This window comes from Cryptomeria japonica, chromosome 10 (genome assembly GCF_030272615.1).
Source record: "Cryptomeria japonica chromosome 10, Sugi_1.0, whole genome shotgun sequence".
NCBI classification, from domain to species: domain Eukaryota; kingdom Viridiplantae; phylum Streptophyta; class Pinopsida; order Cupressales; family Cupressaceae; genus Cryptomeria; species Cryptomeria japonica.
Genome location: NC_081414.1, coordinates 410,376,274 through 410,392,635, shown reverse-complemented (window position 1 = coordinate 410,392,635; position 16,362 = coordinate 410,376,274). Strand labels below are relative to the sequence as shown.

General features: G+C 37.3%; 1 protein-coding gene across 1 annotated transcript; it reads right to left on the bottom strand.

The window, feature by feature from the left end:
- Positions 1-12,339: 12,339 nt before the first annotated feature.
- Positions 12,340-15,816, bottom strand: LOC131038503 (naringenin,2-oxoglutarate 3-dioxygenase). The gene is made up of 3 exons (XM_057970951.2): positions 14,988-15,816; positions 13,058-13,385; positions 12,340-12,818 (listed from the first exon to the last, which is right to left on the bottom strand). Exons 1-3 carry the CDS (start codon positions 15,479-15,481, stop codon positions 12,531-12,533), a joined length of 1,110 nt encoding a protein of 369 aa, XP_057826934.2. The 5' UTR covers positions 15,482-15,816; the 3' UTR covers positions 12,340-12,530.
- Positions 15,817-16,362: the final 546 nt, after the last annotated feature.

The window sequence follows — 16,362 nt, the reverse complement described above, 5'->3', positions numbered from 1 at the left end:
TGCATCCCAAAGCGCCGAAATGTTGAGAGTCATACCGTACCAAGGCGATCTTTCAAGTGCCATGAGTCCAAAAAATTGTCAAAATTTGACGAACTATTTCTTCAAATCCAGGACACATATGGTCGATCCATTTGAACCTATGGTATCATGTAAGGCTCCTCTACAATGATCTATCTTAGTTTTTTACAACTCGGAGCCATTTTCAATTGGTAGCATTTTTTCGCCTGCTGCAAAAACTGTCAGTTGCATGCAATGCAAAGTTGCAAGATTGGCTAGAATTGATTCGGTTCGTCATGTGCACAAACCGACATCACAAGAATGTCTAGGTGAGAATTTTTACACTAGGAATGCCCCTATCATGCATCCCAAAGTGCCGAAACGTCGAGAGTCATACCGTACTGGGGCGATCTCTCAAGTGCCATGAGTCCAAAAAATTGTCAAAATTTGACTAACTGTTTCTTCAAATCCAGGACACATATGGTCAATATGTTTAAATCTGTAGGGTCGCGTGAGGCTCCTCTACAATGGCCTATCTCAGTTTTTGACGAATCAGAGCCATTTTCAATTGGTAGCATTTTTTCGCTTGTTGTAAAAATTGTCAATTGCATGCAATGCAAAGTTGCAAGATTGGCTAGAATTGATTCGGTTCGTTGTGTGCACAAACTGACGTGAGCGCATTCGGGTGGGAAGGTTTACGTTGGCATGCCCCTGTTGTGCATCCCAAAGCGTCAAAACGTCGAGAGTCTTACCATACTGGTGCGATCTCTCAAGTGCCCTGAGTCTAAAAAATTATCAAAATTTGACGGACTATTTCTTCAAATCTAGGACACATATGGTCGATCCATTTGAACCTATGGGGTCACATGAAGCTCCTCTACAATGGCCTATCTTGGGTTTTGACAAATCAGAGCCATTTTCAATTGGTAGCATTTTTTCGCCTGCTGCAAAAACTATCAGTTGCATGCAATGCAAAGTTGCAAGATTGGCTAGAATTGGTTTGGTTTGTCGTGTGCACAAACCGACGTCACGAGTGCGTTCGGGTGGGAACATTTACACTAGGCATGCCCCTGTCGTGCATCCCAAAGTGTCAGAACGTCAATTCATACCATACCGGGGCGATCTCTCAAGTGCCATGAGTCCAAAAAATTGTCAAAATTTGACGGACTGTTTCTTCCAATACAGGACACATAAGGTTGATCTGTTTGAACCCATGGGGTCACGTGAGGCTCCTCTACAATGGCCTATCTCAGTTTCTAACGACTCATAGCCATTTTCAATTGGTAGCATTTTTTCCCCTACTGCAAAAGTTGTCAGTTGCATGCAATGCAAAGTTGCAAGATTGGCTAGGATTGATTCGGTTTGTCGTGTACACAAACTGACGTCACGAGCGCATCCGGGTGGGCATTTTTACGCTAGGCATGCCCCTATCGTGCATCCCAAAGCACCAAAACGTTGAGAGTCATACCCTACCGACACAATGTAGAAGTTGCTTGACAACGTTTTTGACAATTTTTTTGACAACAATGACATTTTTTCTCAATTTGTATCTAGTCTCAATCTATGACCCCTATGACCCAATAATGACTCAAATAATTCTCCATGATTATACAAGAATAAATAATGCTCATGATTGACCAGGGACACATCACATATACTCAAAACATAGTCATAAAACATTGACATACAAAATAGTCACAAAACATTGTCACATATTATTCAAAACTTTGCCTCTAAATATGGTCAAATCAGCTCTTGGCTATTTGATTATACAAAAAAATGTCTTACAAATCATTTCATGGGCTTTTATACAAAATTTGGCATTACAATATGTGTGATTCAACTCATCTCCATTTTAATATACAAAATTTGGCATGTACATATGTACAAATCAACTCATTCCCATTTAAATATACAAAATTATGCCCCTAAACATGTAAAAATCAATTCATGGGCATTTATATATACCAAAAATGAATATAGAACAATCCGTTGATAATTTATACAAAATTCTCAAAATCATTCTACTCTGAACCATAGAATCAATCAAGTGAGCCTTCAGGGTCAGCTCTAACCCGTATTGTGTCAAGTATTGCCTCGTGGTCAGATTCACGAACTTTCCATAAAATCTTGTTATGAGGTCTGCCACGATACTTCATCAAATGATTATTTTTTGCAACAACAAGGTTAGAGAAACGAAGAATATGTCTATGTGTTTCAAAGTCCTCGAACAACCAAACATCAAAATTCTTGATAGGGTATCTCCGAAGTCGTGTTCCTATCATGACAACAAACCCTATTGGGTACTCAATACCCTCTTTGTCAATGATTGTGGTTGTCAATTTTCTTTTTGTCTCAACACAATGACAAAAATAGTAATTTGTTCCTTCTTCATAGTTCTCTTCTGCAACAACTGCATACACATGACCTGCATTTTATAAAGTGTTAATTAATACCAAAAATAAAGTATGATCTACAACAAAATGAACCAAAAAGAATACTTGCAAAAAAATTAACTCAAAAAATCACCTGAATCCACTAGGTCGGATACATGGTCAAAATCCACTAATGTCTCCATCTGGCTCAATTGTAGTGCTTTGGGAATTTGATATGAATCAATGGGAACCAACGGTCTACAAGACCATTTGTCAACCCACTCTTGTGATTCACATTCTTCCCACAAACAATACATGCATGAAGAGAAAAAGCATACCATCTGTCTCGTATAAATTACCAGTGAAATTGAATTTGAACTCATAAATGAGTGCATGTCGCTTGATCCTGCAACTGTACAACAATCTAGATAGTTTTCAATGTTAGATTCAGTGATCAACCAAAAATTTCTATGAGTCATTCACGTACGTGGATTACTTGGACCCATCATAGACTTACACCATCGCATAATTGTTTCTACATCTATCAACTTAGCACCACCTTTGTACTTCAATTCTTCTCTAGCTAGGACTCTTTTCACACATGCTCCCGCACCATCGTGCTCTCCCTTACCATGTCTAGCCTCAGTGAAATTACAAAAATGTTGTACACCGCTTGTCATATGCATCCTTGTCAACCAATAAAACATCCTTGCATTCTTGAATTGTGCGATGCAATTATCTGACCATATTAAGTGTCGGTTGTATCATATGTTCCTTTCCCTTAAACTATCATAGAAAACTTTAAATCATCCTTGTACAAACTTCGATGAATGAGTACGATCATCACTTATGTAGAAGTGATACTCTCTTACAACGTTTCACTCCTCCTTTGTGCTATCATCTGCATGCATGAATGCTATGTGTGCAAAAATAGAAACTTGTATAGAGTGATAATACATAGATTGCACTTCATTTTGAGGTTGTAGTGAATAATTTTCAGCGAAAACAACGATAGAGACAATGGTGCCAAGAGGAAATGTGTCCTTACATAACTTGAATTGCTCATCTAATCGCCGAGCTCTATGTGTATGCATTATGTACTCATAAACTAGTTTCTCTTGAAACATTTTCATAAATTCAACTACACATATATCATTTTTCACTAGCTCACATCTCTTCAAATCTTTTCCATCTTTAACTCCATATGTGACTGTCTTGTATTTTCTAAAAGAAACTAGTTTCGTACCAATTTCATGTGTGCTCTCCAAATGTACTCATCTTGGTAAACATTACAAACCACCACATATAGCACAAGAACCTTCCAAACAAGGCATCTTATAATAAATGCAACCATCATGTCTATTACATAGCACACTTGAAATAAATTATCTTACTGACTTAGGAGGTGCTTGTATATTGCATTCCTGCAAAACATCGTTAGTGTGCAAAGTAGAACAAATATGACGAAAAATATCATAGTGCATGGAAAATTCAATATGCATCCTACAACAACACATAGTGCATACATGATTAATCTTAATATAAAAAGGTTTTGTCATTTCAAAAAATCTTTGATAAATTCTTATTTGAGGAAACTTTTGAAGGAATCTTTCATAAAATTTAGTTTGAGTCATATCCAAATAGTGTTTGGCATGTGGCTCATGATTTGTAGACCCGATTCGCCTTCTAACAACATCTCTTTGGTTGGGCGAAACTCTTGTGTTGTCATGCCAAAAATTTTCTATTAATGTTCTTAGTGCATCAACAACAACCTTGTCTTTGTGTGGTAGTCTACCCGAGAATGCCCGAAGATAATTATTGTTAGGTTCCTCTATTTGTTCCCGCCTCTTTAATGTTTTACTTAATGTTGTTCTACTAACGTTTAATGAAACTTGTTTTTCTTATCGAACGATTTTTTATTTATTTTCTTTCTCATTATGGTTGATGTAATGACATGTCTAGTAGCATTAGAATCTTTAGTACGTGATTTTGAACCAACAGCTTGATATGCATCAAATAGATTTCTCACAAATAGTTCTTTCACTGTTACTTTCAGATGATCTTAGGCCTAGAATTTTCATTGTCTCTCTAAAACTCAAATTTTTAATCATTTGAACAATTAATTGACATCTTGTGGTTTGATTTAAGTTTTCAAAATAGTTTTTCCATATTCTTTTAACCATTCTCCTACAAGTTCATTCATTCATTTTATTGGGCATTGGCTTCAATATATTCTCATCAATGTCAATTAGATACTTTGGTTTCCTACGAATGATTCTAGGAGGTATTAACATTGGTGCATTATGTACATTCAATTCATCAAATAGAGAAGGTGTATGTTCATCATTTAATTGATTATTCAATGCGGTATCTTCTTCAATTGCATTAGGTTCATACGGTAAATCAAATGTCTCTTCTTCAATTGCATTAGGTGCATTATGTTTGTTTGGTCAATCGAATTGAGATGTTGAGGATGACATACCTTCTTCTCCCATTGTTCTTATGTCACGTAATTTCTTCATACGTTGCCTTTGTCTTTCCTTTTCAACCTCTCGTTGTTCCATCGTTCCTCGCTTGTTCTTTCCCATGGTTGATATCGGTTGTCCTAAATAGAATCATATTATATATATATATATAAACAAAAGTTCATAAACAAACAAATAACCATAAATATGCATCTTATCACTGTTTTTGGAATCAAACTATTAAACAATCACAATACTATTGACAAAACTAATAAGAACAACAATTCAATTATTTGAAATCATGCAAAAACAAAAAATTCACTTACTTCTATGTATAAAATAGTGATAGAAGTGCAGACACAGTTCCAATGGGGCCTTCAACACCTCAAAAACTTCTTTTGAGGCCGTTGAGGCTCTCGGGAAACTAAAACTATGTCTATGTACCGCGTACGCGCTGTTAGTCCATAAAATGTTGGCAAGCCCAACAATTTTTTTTTTCTCATTTTGTACTAATAAGTAGTGCGTACGCATTCCTAAGCCTAAAAAATGTTATTGCAGAGTAGTGAATAATGGGCTCAGTACCTTGTATGCATTTACAAGTAATAAGTACCACGTACGCACCCCTACACCTTAAAAAAGTTATGGCATGGCAGTGAACTAATAGGTTCAGTACCCCGTACATGCTATTGGTAGTAGAAAAAATGTGAATGAAGAGGGAGGGAGGGAGAGAGAGAGAGAGAGAGAGAGAGGGGGGGGGGGAGAGTAGGGGGGAGGGAGAGAGGAGGGGGGGCGGAAGGGAAGGAGGGAGAGAGGGAGAGGAGAGGGAGGGGGAGGGAGGGAGAGGAGAGAGAGAGAGAGAGAGAGAGAGAGAGAGAGAGAGAGAGAGAGAGAGGAGGGAAGGTAGAGAGGGAGAGAGGTAGAGGGAGGGAGAGGGAGAGAAGAGAGGGGAGGGTGGGAGAGAAGAAGGGGTATGGAGGAAGGGAGAGGGAGAGTAGGGGGAGGGAGAGAGAAGGAGGGAAGGAGGGAGAGAGAGGGGGGAGGGAGGGAGAGGTAGAGAGAGAGAGAGAGAGAGGGAGAGAGGGAGAGGGAGAGAGAGAGAGGGGGGAGGGAGGGAGGGAGAGGGAGGGAGGGAGGGAGAGAGAGAGAGAGAGAGAGAGAGAGAGAGAGAGAGAGAGAGAAGGAGGGAGAGGGAAGGAGGGAGAGGGAGAGAGAGGGAGAGAGAGAGGGGGAGGGAAGGTAGAGAGAGGGAGAGAGGTAGAGGGAGAGAGAGGGAGAGAGAGAGAGAGAGGGGGGGAAGGTAGAGAGAGGGAGAGAGGTAGAGGGAGGGAGAGAGGGAGAGAAGAGGGGGGAGGGAGGGAGAGAAGAAGGGAGGGACCTATAACGACACCAAATAGCACACCATAGGACCTATAACGACACCAAATAGTGTCCTAAGGGGTCATAGAACACCATATGACCCCTTAGGACACCATATGGTGTTATGTGTTGTATGTTGTCTTAAGGGGTCATATGGTGTCCTAAGGGGTCACAAGACACCATATGACCTCTTAGGAAACAATACAACCTCTAATGACACCTAAGGGGTCATATGGTGGGCTAATAAAATGATATATTAAATTTAAAGTTATGAATAGAACATCATACAATAAAAAATTAGTAGTTTAGTTTTGATATACCTAAGTTAGACCATTGTCAGCATAAGAGAGACTCCAAGCAAACAAACAATGAGGCTTCACTAAAAAGCAAGTGTAAGAGCTTGACCTAACCCTAAGAGTACTGCCTAAGTTCTAAAACATATGATTCTATTAAATTTGCAAGGTTATAGGACTGGTCTCGATTGTGACTATAGGAATTACAGAAGAAGAGAAAGACAGAGGGAGAGAAGAAGAGAAAGAGGGATGGGGTATGGAGGAAGGGAGAAGGGGAGAGAGCGAGAGAGAGAGGGATGGGGTATGGAGGAAGGGAGAAGGGGAGAGAGAGAGAGAGAGAGAGAGAGAGAGAGGGGGGGGGAGGGAGAGGGAGAGAGGGAGAGAAGGAGGGGGGAGGGAGGGAGAGGAAGAGAGATCGAATCCATGACACAATATGACCCTTAGAATACAATATGACCCCTAACAACATCTAAGGGGTCATAGGGTGTCCTAAGGGGTCATATGACACTATATTATCCCTTAGCACACCATAGGACCTATAACGACACCAAATAGTGTCCCAAGGGGTCACAGAACACCATATGACCCTTTAGAACACCATATGGTGTTGTTATGGGTCATTGGTGTCCCGAGGGGTCATATGGCATCCTATAACCCCTTAGGACACCATATGGTGTTGTTATGGGTCGTATGGTGTCTTAAGGGGTCATATGGTGTCCTGAGGGGTCACATGACACCATATGACCTCTTAGGAAACAATACAACCTATAATGACACCTAAGGTGTCATATGGTGGGCTAATAAAATGATATATTAAATTTAAATTTATGAATAGAACATCATACAATAGAACATCAGTAGTTTAGTTTTGATATAGCTAAGTTAGACCATTGTCAGCATAAGAGAGACTCCAAGCGAACAAACAATGACGCTTCTCTAAAAAGCAAGTGTAAGAACTTGACCTAACCCTAAGAGTACTGCCTAAGTTATAAAACATATGATGCTATTAAATTTGCAAGGTTATAGGACTGATCTCGATTGTGACTATAGGAATTACACACTTGATTTCATTCATGGGTATGTACCGTTCCAAGCCGTTTGACAAGTGATGATCATCATATACTACCACTGCCATGCATACAACAAACGATAATTTCTTTAGGTGGCAGGCGTTGTGTAACAACATGGGAACTCTCGCATACCCACCACTATCATTCTCCAGGACATCATCTATGTTACTCTCCCTCTTTCTCTTCCTATCGGTTGTTTCCTTCTGAAAAACATATTGCAGGTACTCTGACTCATCATGTTGCTTTGTTGACACTATTTTCCACATCTACTTTTCTCATTTAAAACACATTTGAGAAGAATAATGTTGCATGTTTTCTTGTTTGTCACAGTAATGCACCTGTGGTTCAATTTCAAACCCTATTCCTCCTATTCAATATACACACACAAATCCATTAGTCAATTTTCTTAGGAGAGCATACATGATAAAAATCAAAGAGGAAGTTGCAGACAAGAAATAAATTCACTTACTTCTTTAGAAGTGCAGACACAGTTGCAGTGGGGTATGGAGGGAGGGAGGGAGAGAAGAAGAGAAAGAGGGATGGGGTATGGAGGAAGGGAGAAGGGGAGAGAGCGAGAGAGAGAGAGAGGGATGGGGTATGGAGGAAGGGATAATGGGAGAGAGGGAGGGATGGGGTATGGAGGAAGGGAGGAGGAGGGAGAGAGAGAGAGAGAGAGAGAGAGAGAGAGAGAGAGAGAGAGAGACCTTGTATGCGCTTATATATATAACTTAATATATTATATATTATTATATACATATATATTATGTATTTTATGTATATACACATATTATATATACAATATCATATTATACAATCGCGTGTATGCGCTGTTTATAGTAAAAAGAGCGCATACGCGCTTCTTACACCATAAGTACCTCGTACACATTTTTTAAACCATAAGTACCCCATACGCGCTTTTGACTGTTTAGGCTTGGAAATAGGCCTGGATGACAAAGCTATGGTTTGGAAGTTTGATTTCCTTCCATTTCTCATTTTTGACATGTTTTATTTTATCAACTTGGTTTATCGACTTTGTCATCATCATGTTTACACTTGATCAAGTGGGTATTTCTAAAATTGCCACCATATTTTCACCCATCTTCTGAGCTTTCTAACCATATATTATTTTTTCAATTTGAACAACAATAACATATTACTATTGAATTTCTTTTACCAGTGTCTCCATAGTTCTCACAAACATAGGTGCACCATTTTTTTAATAACTCTTGATATACTTATCCAAATTTAAAAAACTTTATATATTATTGTAGTTCACTTGATTCTTTACAAAAAAAAAAAATTATATTTTTGATTTGTTTAGTGCAACTTATGCTTCGCACACGAACAGGTACCTAATTTTCAGAATGTGCTCGATTGGAAAAATCATACAAAAAAATACTCAACAAAAAATTACAAAAAAATACACATCTTCTAGTGCTCACTCTTAACTATCTTTTTGCCAAAGCATTTGTCAAAATACTAAATCTAACTATGACTTTTTTGATGCGCACGTCAGACACTATGTTATGTTTTTTCAAAAAAAATCAAGGTCTGTTTTTCGTGCGCAAAGGATTTGACCCCCTTAATATTATCCAATTTTGAAAAATTTTAGTATTTTGGAAACTAGATTCAGAGTACTACAATATTTGTTCTTTGATTATCTTCATATCTTGAGTGTATGACTTTCAAATTTTGCCTCCAAGTTCAGTTTCACCTGATTTATAAAAAAAGTTCCCACTTATACCCCCCTTTTTGACCACCATCTTTGTGCACTTACCCAAGAGTAAACACAACGGAAACACAAAGATATGATGGAGGCAATGCAGAATAGATTGTTTTATTGCATGAAAGTTGATTACAACCAACTTAAAACAACCAGGTTACAGCATACCGGCTCATAGCCTGGTAGAACATACAAAATAGGTCACAACTGGGACCTTGAATCTTGAGATATATCTTCTACGCACAGTCTAGCTACTTGATTCTCTGATTGATTACATTTTAATGCGCAATTACAATTATATATATCAATCCAAAGGATCCAGTCAGCCCAAAAGGATCAAAACCCGAAGAACAAGACCTAACGTGCAAAATAAACAAGGTCGGCCTCCACCAAGAGATTCTTCCAAAAAATCCAAAGGATGAAACGTAGATAGCGGAAAAAGGTCGACCACACACCAAGGAACATTGGAATCAATGCCCAAGGCTCTACAAGCTTCAAAAGGGGTTCTGGTAGATCACCAAAATAATTCCAGGCAATCGGTAACAAAGGACTATCAACCGGTAATAGGGAACTGTCATGGAAACCAGTAGCAATATCTTGTCGGAAAATGATCCAAATGCGATGCGGTCTGGAAGCAAGAAAGATGATAAAGTCTTAAAGTAGAATCTAACTCCACAAGATCCGGTGAGCCAAAACTGGGACACGGAAAGTAAAACTGAAACTGCAAACAAAAAGCAAAACATAAAGGAAAATATTTTTGGTTGATGCAAGATTGCTATAAACCGGGGATGCTCCTGCATCACTACCAATACCAACATTTTTACCATTCAACATAGTATGTCAATTATACCAAATAAAGGGTCAAGAATTTAAGGATTATGTATAGTAATGAGTTGACAAATTTTCTTTGTAGACTTACTTTATAATTTTTAAAATAAAATTGAAGGACTACTTCTATCATTTTTATTTTTCGTTATTTTTTTATTTTTTTTTATTTTTCATTAATTGTCATTTTATCATTATGTGTAACTTTCATTTAGGGGTTCTTCTCATAGTATATTGGTTAAGTGGTGGTATTGTTGTTGTGACTACTAAGGTTCAAACCTCTGTTGGGCCATTGTAATCATAGGCTTGTGCCTTTGTTGATCCAATGTGTTTGAAGGTTTGAGACTCGACATTGTTAAATAAGGATGACTTCCCTCATTTGTAACCTCATTGATTCATAGCTCTAGGTCAAAAGTGGGATGACATCCCTCATTTTGTGACCTCGCCAATTCATAGCTCCAAGTCAAAAGTGTTTCACATTGTATCGATGGGCATGTCATGCCAACATCACCAATCACGTTAAATTTTTTACCTAACACTTTTCAAAAAAACTTTCATTATAAAGAAAATATTTTCATGATTCCTTGGAATTAAATTGTTAATGTCAATATCGAATGTGAGGACAATTTGGTACTTTTGAAATTATAAATTTTAAATTTTAAGACATGTACATTTTATTGTAACCTATTTCTATCAGTGTATATATAAAAAAAAGGAATATTTTTTCAATTAAAATGTGAAAATCCATGAAGTGTAATTTTTTTTTATTTTTCTCACACAATTTATTATTTTTCCTACTATATTGAATAGATGTTAATATTTTTTTGTAATGTACCAACATTGATTAAATAAAATAAAAATGATAATGTTAAAAGCTATAAAACATATTATATCCTTTTTGAAAAGCTAACATTGATGGATATATATCGAAAATTGATGCCTCTAAATGACTTTGTTTGACCCCCCAAAAAGTAAGGCAAATTATTTTTTTGTCATTTTAATAGAAATGGAGAAGAATCCTTCAAAGGTTCAATCTAGCCCCCTCAGCTAGGGTTTGATCAAACCCCATTACAATTTGCAATAGTGTTTTTAAGGAAAATATAAGGTTGTACTATTGAAGTGAAAGATGTCATGTTATGCTTTGAGACTTAGTCTAACAAAAACCTATAGGATTATTTATTTTATAGTACACCAACTCTATCTTGTTACCTTGTGAAGATAATCTTGTGAATTTTTTAGAAGAGATTTTCTTAAAGAATCTAGGAAGAAATTGTAATGTTTTATCCAATGTAAGAGAATTTCCTTTCATATAATCAAACAAACTTAAGGATTATAGAGGTCTTAACAAACTAGAAAATAGGTTTCTATTGATGGCTAGCTGAATAGTGCCATGACTTGAGAGATTGGTGTTAGATTGTTATATGATTCCAATATAGATGAAATTTAGAATAAGTCATAAATAAAAACCTTAACTTATCTAATAGAATCATGCATAAAATCGAAAATGAGAATTTTAGAGAATATTTAACAACATAACATCAACAACTTTTTTATGTATCTTCAATCCTAGAGTTAAATAGTCTTACCCTTCACATTTAATTTTCATAATCTATCACATTTATCTATCCCGTCTCTATAATCTAAATAAATTATGCATAATTAATTAATTTGAATTTTTATTTTATTTCTAATTATGTAATCTCCTTCCTTCAATGTTATTCTATGTTACTATTTTTGTTATGTAAGTGATGTGATTGTATCTACTAAGGCTAGCTTAATAAAAGAATTTCTTAAAATTGTACATTTTTTTTTCTAGAAATATCGTATAGAATGGTGTGGATATAGTCAAGCTCCTTGGAATGCACTCCAAACTATGTGGATTGGCCATAACCTTTTATATATGAAAACTTTTGCAACTTTTTATATTAGACCTTTTTTAACAGATTGTTTGACCAACACTTTAGATACACACTTAGCCAAATTTGCAATGTTATTATATTTTGAATCCAATTAATTAACAAATATCATCAAATATACATCCATAGTGTCGAATAGATGTTCCCTCCTTCTAGGTTGAAATTGTTAACATATTTTTAACATTTCATCTAATCAGCACTCTTAATACACACTTGACCATATCGAAATATTATATTTTGAATTTCAATTAATTAATACCATTTTAAATTGATGTTGTTGTGAATCAACTTTGTGAATAAATAGTGAAAGTTTCATACATACAAATCAAAGTAACATTTCCATTATATCAAGGAACCACAATGAAGGAAACAAAGGAGAACATATAATCTTCTATAGGAGGATATATTATAATCTTTCTATAGGAGAGATGATTCATATTACTTAGAACACTGAGATGAAGGATAGAAAGAAAGGAAGTGATGCCATTGTATGAAGGAATATGGTGATGTCTAGTGAGATGGGAGGGGAATGGATGAGGGATCTTGGGTGGGAGGTGGGTTAAGCTTGGCGAGCTTCTTCTGGCGAGCGAGCTCGATATCACGGCTCATCTTACGAGAGTACATCTGAGCAAAAGTAATGGGCTCTTCCATAAAGCTCTCCTCTCCCTCCTCCAACTTCAATGGGTACACCACTCCCTCCTGTGCCGGATTCTGAAACGTCGCTATCGACAGCCTGCTGCTGTTCGAGTTCACCACTGCCTGATGATCTGCGCTCTTGAACTTGCCATTGCTCAAATACTGTTATAATAAGGTACCACAAGCACAATCAGAAATATGATTAATTATAGTCACGATGAAAAGAAAAAAGCTGGATCTAATGAATGAATGAGCTGAATGAGTTGATATGACATCAAGTAGGGGTCTAGTGAATGAATGAGTTGATCTGACATCAAGTAGTCTAAGGGATCGAGGCTCATAGTTTTAAGTTATATTCAAATTGATTTCGATGTTAGAATCTACTATAAAATGTTACTCACATGCATGTGGTCTCCGAGATTGACGACGAAGGCACCCTCGATGGGCTCGACGGTGATCCAGGTGAGACCGTCGTCTTTGGTGGCTTGGAGACCTCCCACGTTGTCTTGGAGGAGAAGAGTTATGGTGCCCGGATCGGTGTGCCTCTTCAACCCTAGTGTCATGTCTGGTTGTGGGCATTTTGGGTAGCTATTGATCACCACCTTCTGGTCCATCTCCACACAAGCCTTCGTTACTGCATCCACCTCTAGTCCCAGTGACTCTGACAGTATCTCCAATAGCTTGCTCGCCAGACTCATCAGGGCCTCACTGTACTTGTCCACAATCTCTCTACACACAGAATGGCCCGAGTAAGAGTAATTAGTGTAACCTGATTAAGAATTACATACAGGCGGATAGAGGGTGGGGTAGGTTGGTTGGTTGGGCCTCTTGAAAGTTATTGAGTTGTTTTCATTTTTGAATCTAGTTGATCTCAATAAAAAAAACTTCATTCATTATCTAATATATATAATCAGGGTGGTAGAAATGATCTAAAGAAGCATGGAAAAAAAGGGTTCAAGTATATTTTGCACTTTCGGGATAGTGGATTCAAAAAGCACTTTATAATAGTGTGATGCATTCAAGGACATCAGAAATAAGCATGTCAATATAGGTAGATGGATGGTTCACAAGGAAAATTGGAAATAAAGAGTTCTTATTTTCTACAGCAAAAGGCTAGTTTAAACTGAATAACACTTTATCATTGAGCATGCAATATATGAAGATATTCATATAAAATAACTTGAAGGTGGACAGCCTAAACGAGCTTTGTGAGGAGGCTAGACTTCACAACATGGCTGGTGTCATGATCAGGATTTCATAATAGCAGAGCTGACATCAAAAAGAACTTGAAGACTGTTAAGGATGGGTCTCTTTTTCCCTTAGACTGTTGGTCTCGTGGACATCATTAAAATTCCTTCATTCATTCAATATAATGACAATTGTTTCTTGATGCGCAGTTTATTCAACAACGAGATTATGAAGATGATGTAGATGCTCATCATCTTCTTGCAAAGGAAACGATTGAAATGAAAAGGAAAGAAAAGAATTTACTGATGTCCACCAGACTAGGCACTCTATGGGACCAGGATTGAAATCAGAAAAACACTTTAAACTGAATGACATTTTATCAAATTGAATATGCAATATATGAAGATATCTATACAAAATAACTTGAAGGTAGACAGTCTAAACGAGCTTTTTGAAGAGACGAAACTTCACAACATGGCTGGTGCCATGATCAAGATTCATAATAGTAGAGCCGATATCGAAAAGAATTTGAAGACTATTGAGGATGGGTCTCTTTTTCCCTTAGACTGTTGGTTTCGTGGACATTATTAAAATTCCTTTATTCATTCATTCAAAATAATGACAATTGTTTCTTGATGTGCAGTTTATTCAACAAAGAGATTATGAAGATGATGTGGATGCTCATCATCTTCTTGAAAAAGGAAATGATTGAAATGAAAAAAAAAGAAAAGAAAAGAATTTTGAAAAGAAAAAAAAAAGAAATGAATGATGTCCACCAGACAAGGCAGTCTATGAGACTAGGATTGAAATGAGAAAAAACACTTTATCATGAAGTGTGATGTCTTCGACAAACATTCCAAAACAATGACTGTTTATTCAATAAAAATTTCAGCAGATGGCTATGCTCATCATCTCTTCAAACAAGCAAAAGACCGAAAGAAGAAAATTTAATGACATCCACCAAACCTGATAGGATGGAGAAGCTCTATCATCTCCTTAAGCAGAAAAAAAAATGAAATAAAAGGGAAAAAAAACTTAATGACATCCATTGAGAGCAAATAGTCTATTCATTCATACACCAATCAGATAGTCCATTCATTAATACACCGATCAAGAGTAAGTATTCCTATAATTTATTCATACCTCCAGCCATGGGGCTTCTCAGGCCAGCGAGTGTAGTCGCGCTGGCGCAGGGGATGCGAGAAGTAAGTAAAGATTTCTCTCCAGTCAAGAACAGCCTCCCCCTGAAGATGGCTGCTTACCACAAATCCTCCACGCTTTCCCCCCCTCATGTCAAATTTGAGCTTCTCCTCTGCAGGAAGAGCGAAAAACTCTTTAGAAAGCTGAGCCATGGAGCTCACAAGTTCCAATGGCACCCCATGATTGAGCACCTGGAATATCCCCCACTCCTGGCACGCCCTGCTCACCTCCTCCCTCACACGGTCCCTCTGTGCCCCCTCAATTCCCTCCAAGGAGATGATGGGAATGTCCTTGCTAAATTCATTATATGCCACTTTGGGCCGCTCATCTTCATCCCTAACGAAGATCTCCTGCAGCTCCTTGGCCCCCTCTGCCTCCCCCACAGGTAATGTGTCTGGTCTCCCCTGTGCCGCCATTGCTACTGCTGCTGGTGCCATTTTTGTCGCTAAACGAGAAGCTAAAATAGATAATGTGGGGCGACTTAGAAAGAGGGGATGGAGTAATGTGTATTTAAAGTAGAGCTGAGGAATGAAAATGGAGGAAGAGGTTAGGTGGAGGGAATTGATCACTGTGATCTACCCACTTTAGGGTCTAAGTGGGCATGTGCATCCACTCTGTGAATGTTAGGTGCCCAGAAGGATTTGGAAAGCTGGACTGGATGTTAGTGAAGTTTAAGAAGCATCCTGGTGCGCTGGCGTGTTTCTAAGCGTCAAGGGTAGATTGCCTGAAGTAGTTGAGGCCCTAAAATTCTTGGTTTTGGAACTACTGTGATTGATCAAGTCATTCTAGAAACTTGAATTTGTGATATGACCGGGCATTACAATGGCAATGTAAGGTGTCGATTCATTCCACTAGACTTGGAGTGGTGTCGATTCATTCCACTAGATTTGGAGTGCATGTACACCGCCCGTTATACCAGTTTTTTTTTTTATTTTTTTTTTTATTTTTTTTTAAGTTTGGCACTTTTACATGGGCCATATGTAGAGTGCAATTCGTTAACGTAGAGAGACAAAGTATGAGTAGGCCATGGGGTATTGCATCAATTATATTTGAAGGGTTTAATTGATGGCTATTCATATTTATTTAATATGGTTATAAGATAAAGTGTATTCTCATATCTTAATTGGTTATTATTTTTGATAGTTCAATTAATTAATTGTTAACGAAACATTTATATTTATTATTATGGAATGTGCAATTGTCACGATTCTTAATCTTGTAATGAATTAAATGTGATGAATTGTTTATATTGGAACTGATGCTTTGCAAAAAGGATTGTTAGGAAACACAAACACACATAAGACTTCAAGAATCAATA

Excerpts from the sequence above, each read along its gene's own strand:
- LOC131038503 (XM_057970951.2), bottom strand. The coding sequence starts at position 15,481 with ATGGCACCAGCAGCAGTAGCAATGGCGGCACAGGGGAGACCAGACACA. Across the intron at positions 13,386-14,987 it reads GAGAAGCCCCATGGCTGGAG|AGAGATTGTGGACAAGTACA; the intron begins GTATGAATAAAT and ends TTCTGTGTGTAG. Across the intron at positions 12,819-13,057 it reads ATCTCGGAGACCACATGCAT|TATTTGAGCAATGGCAAGTT; the intron begins GTGAGTAACATT and ends TTATTATAACAG.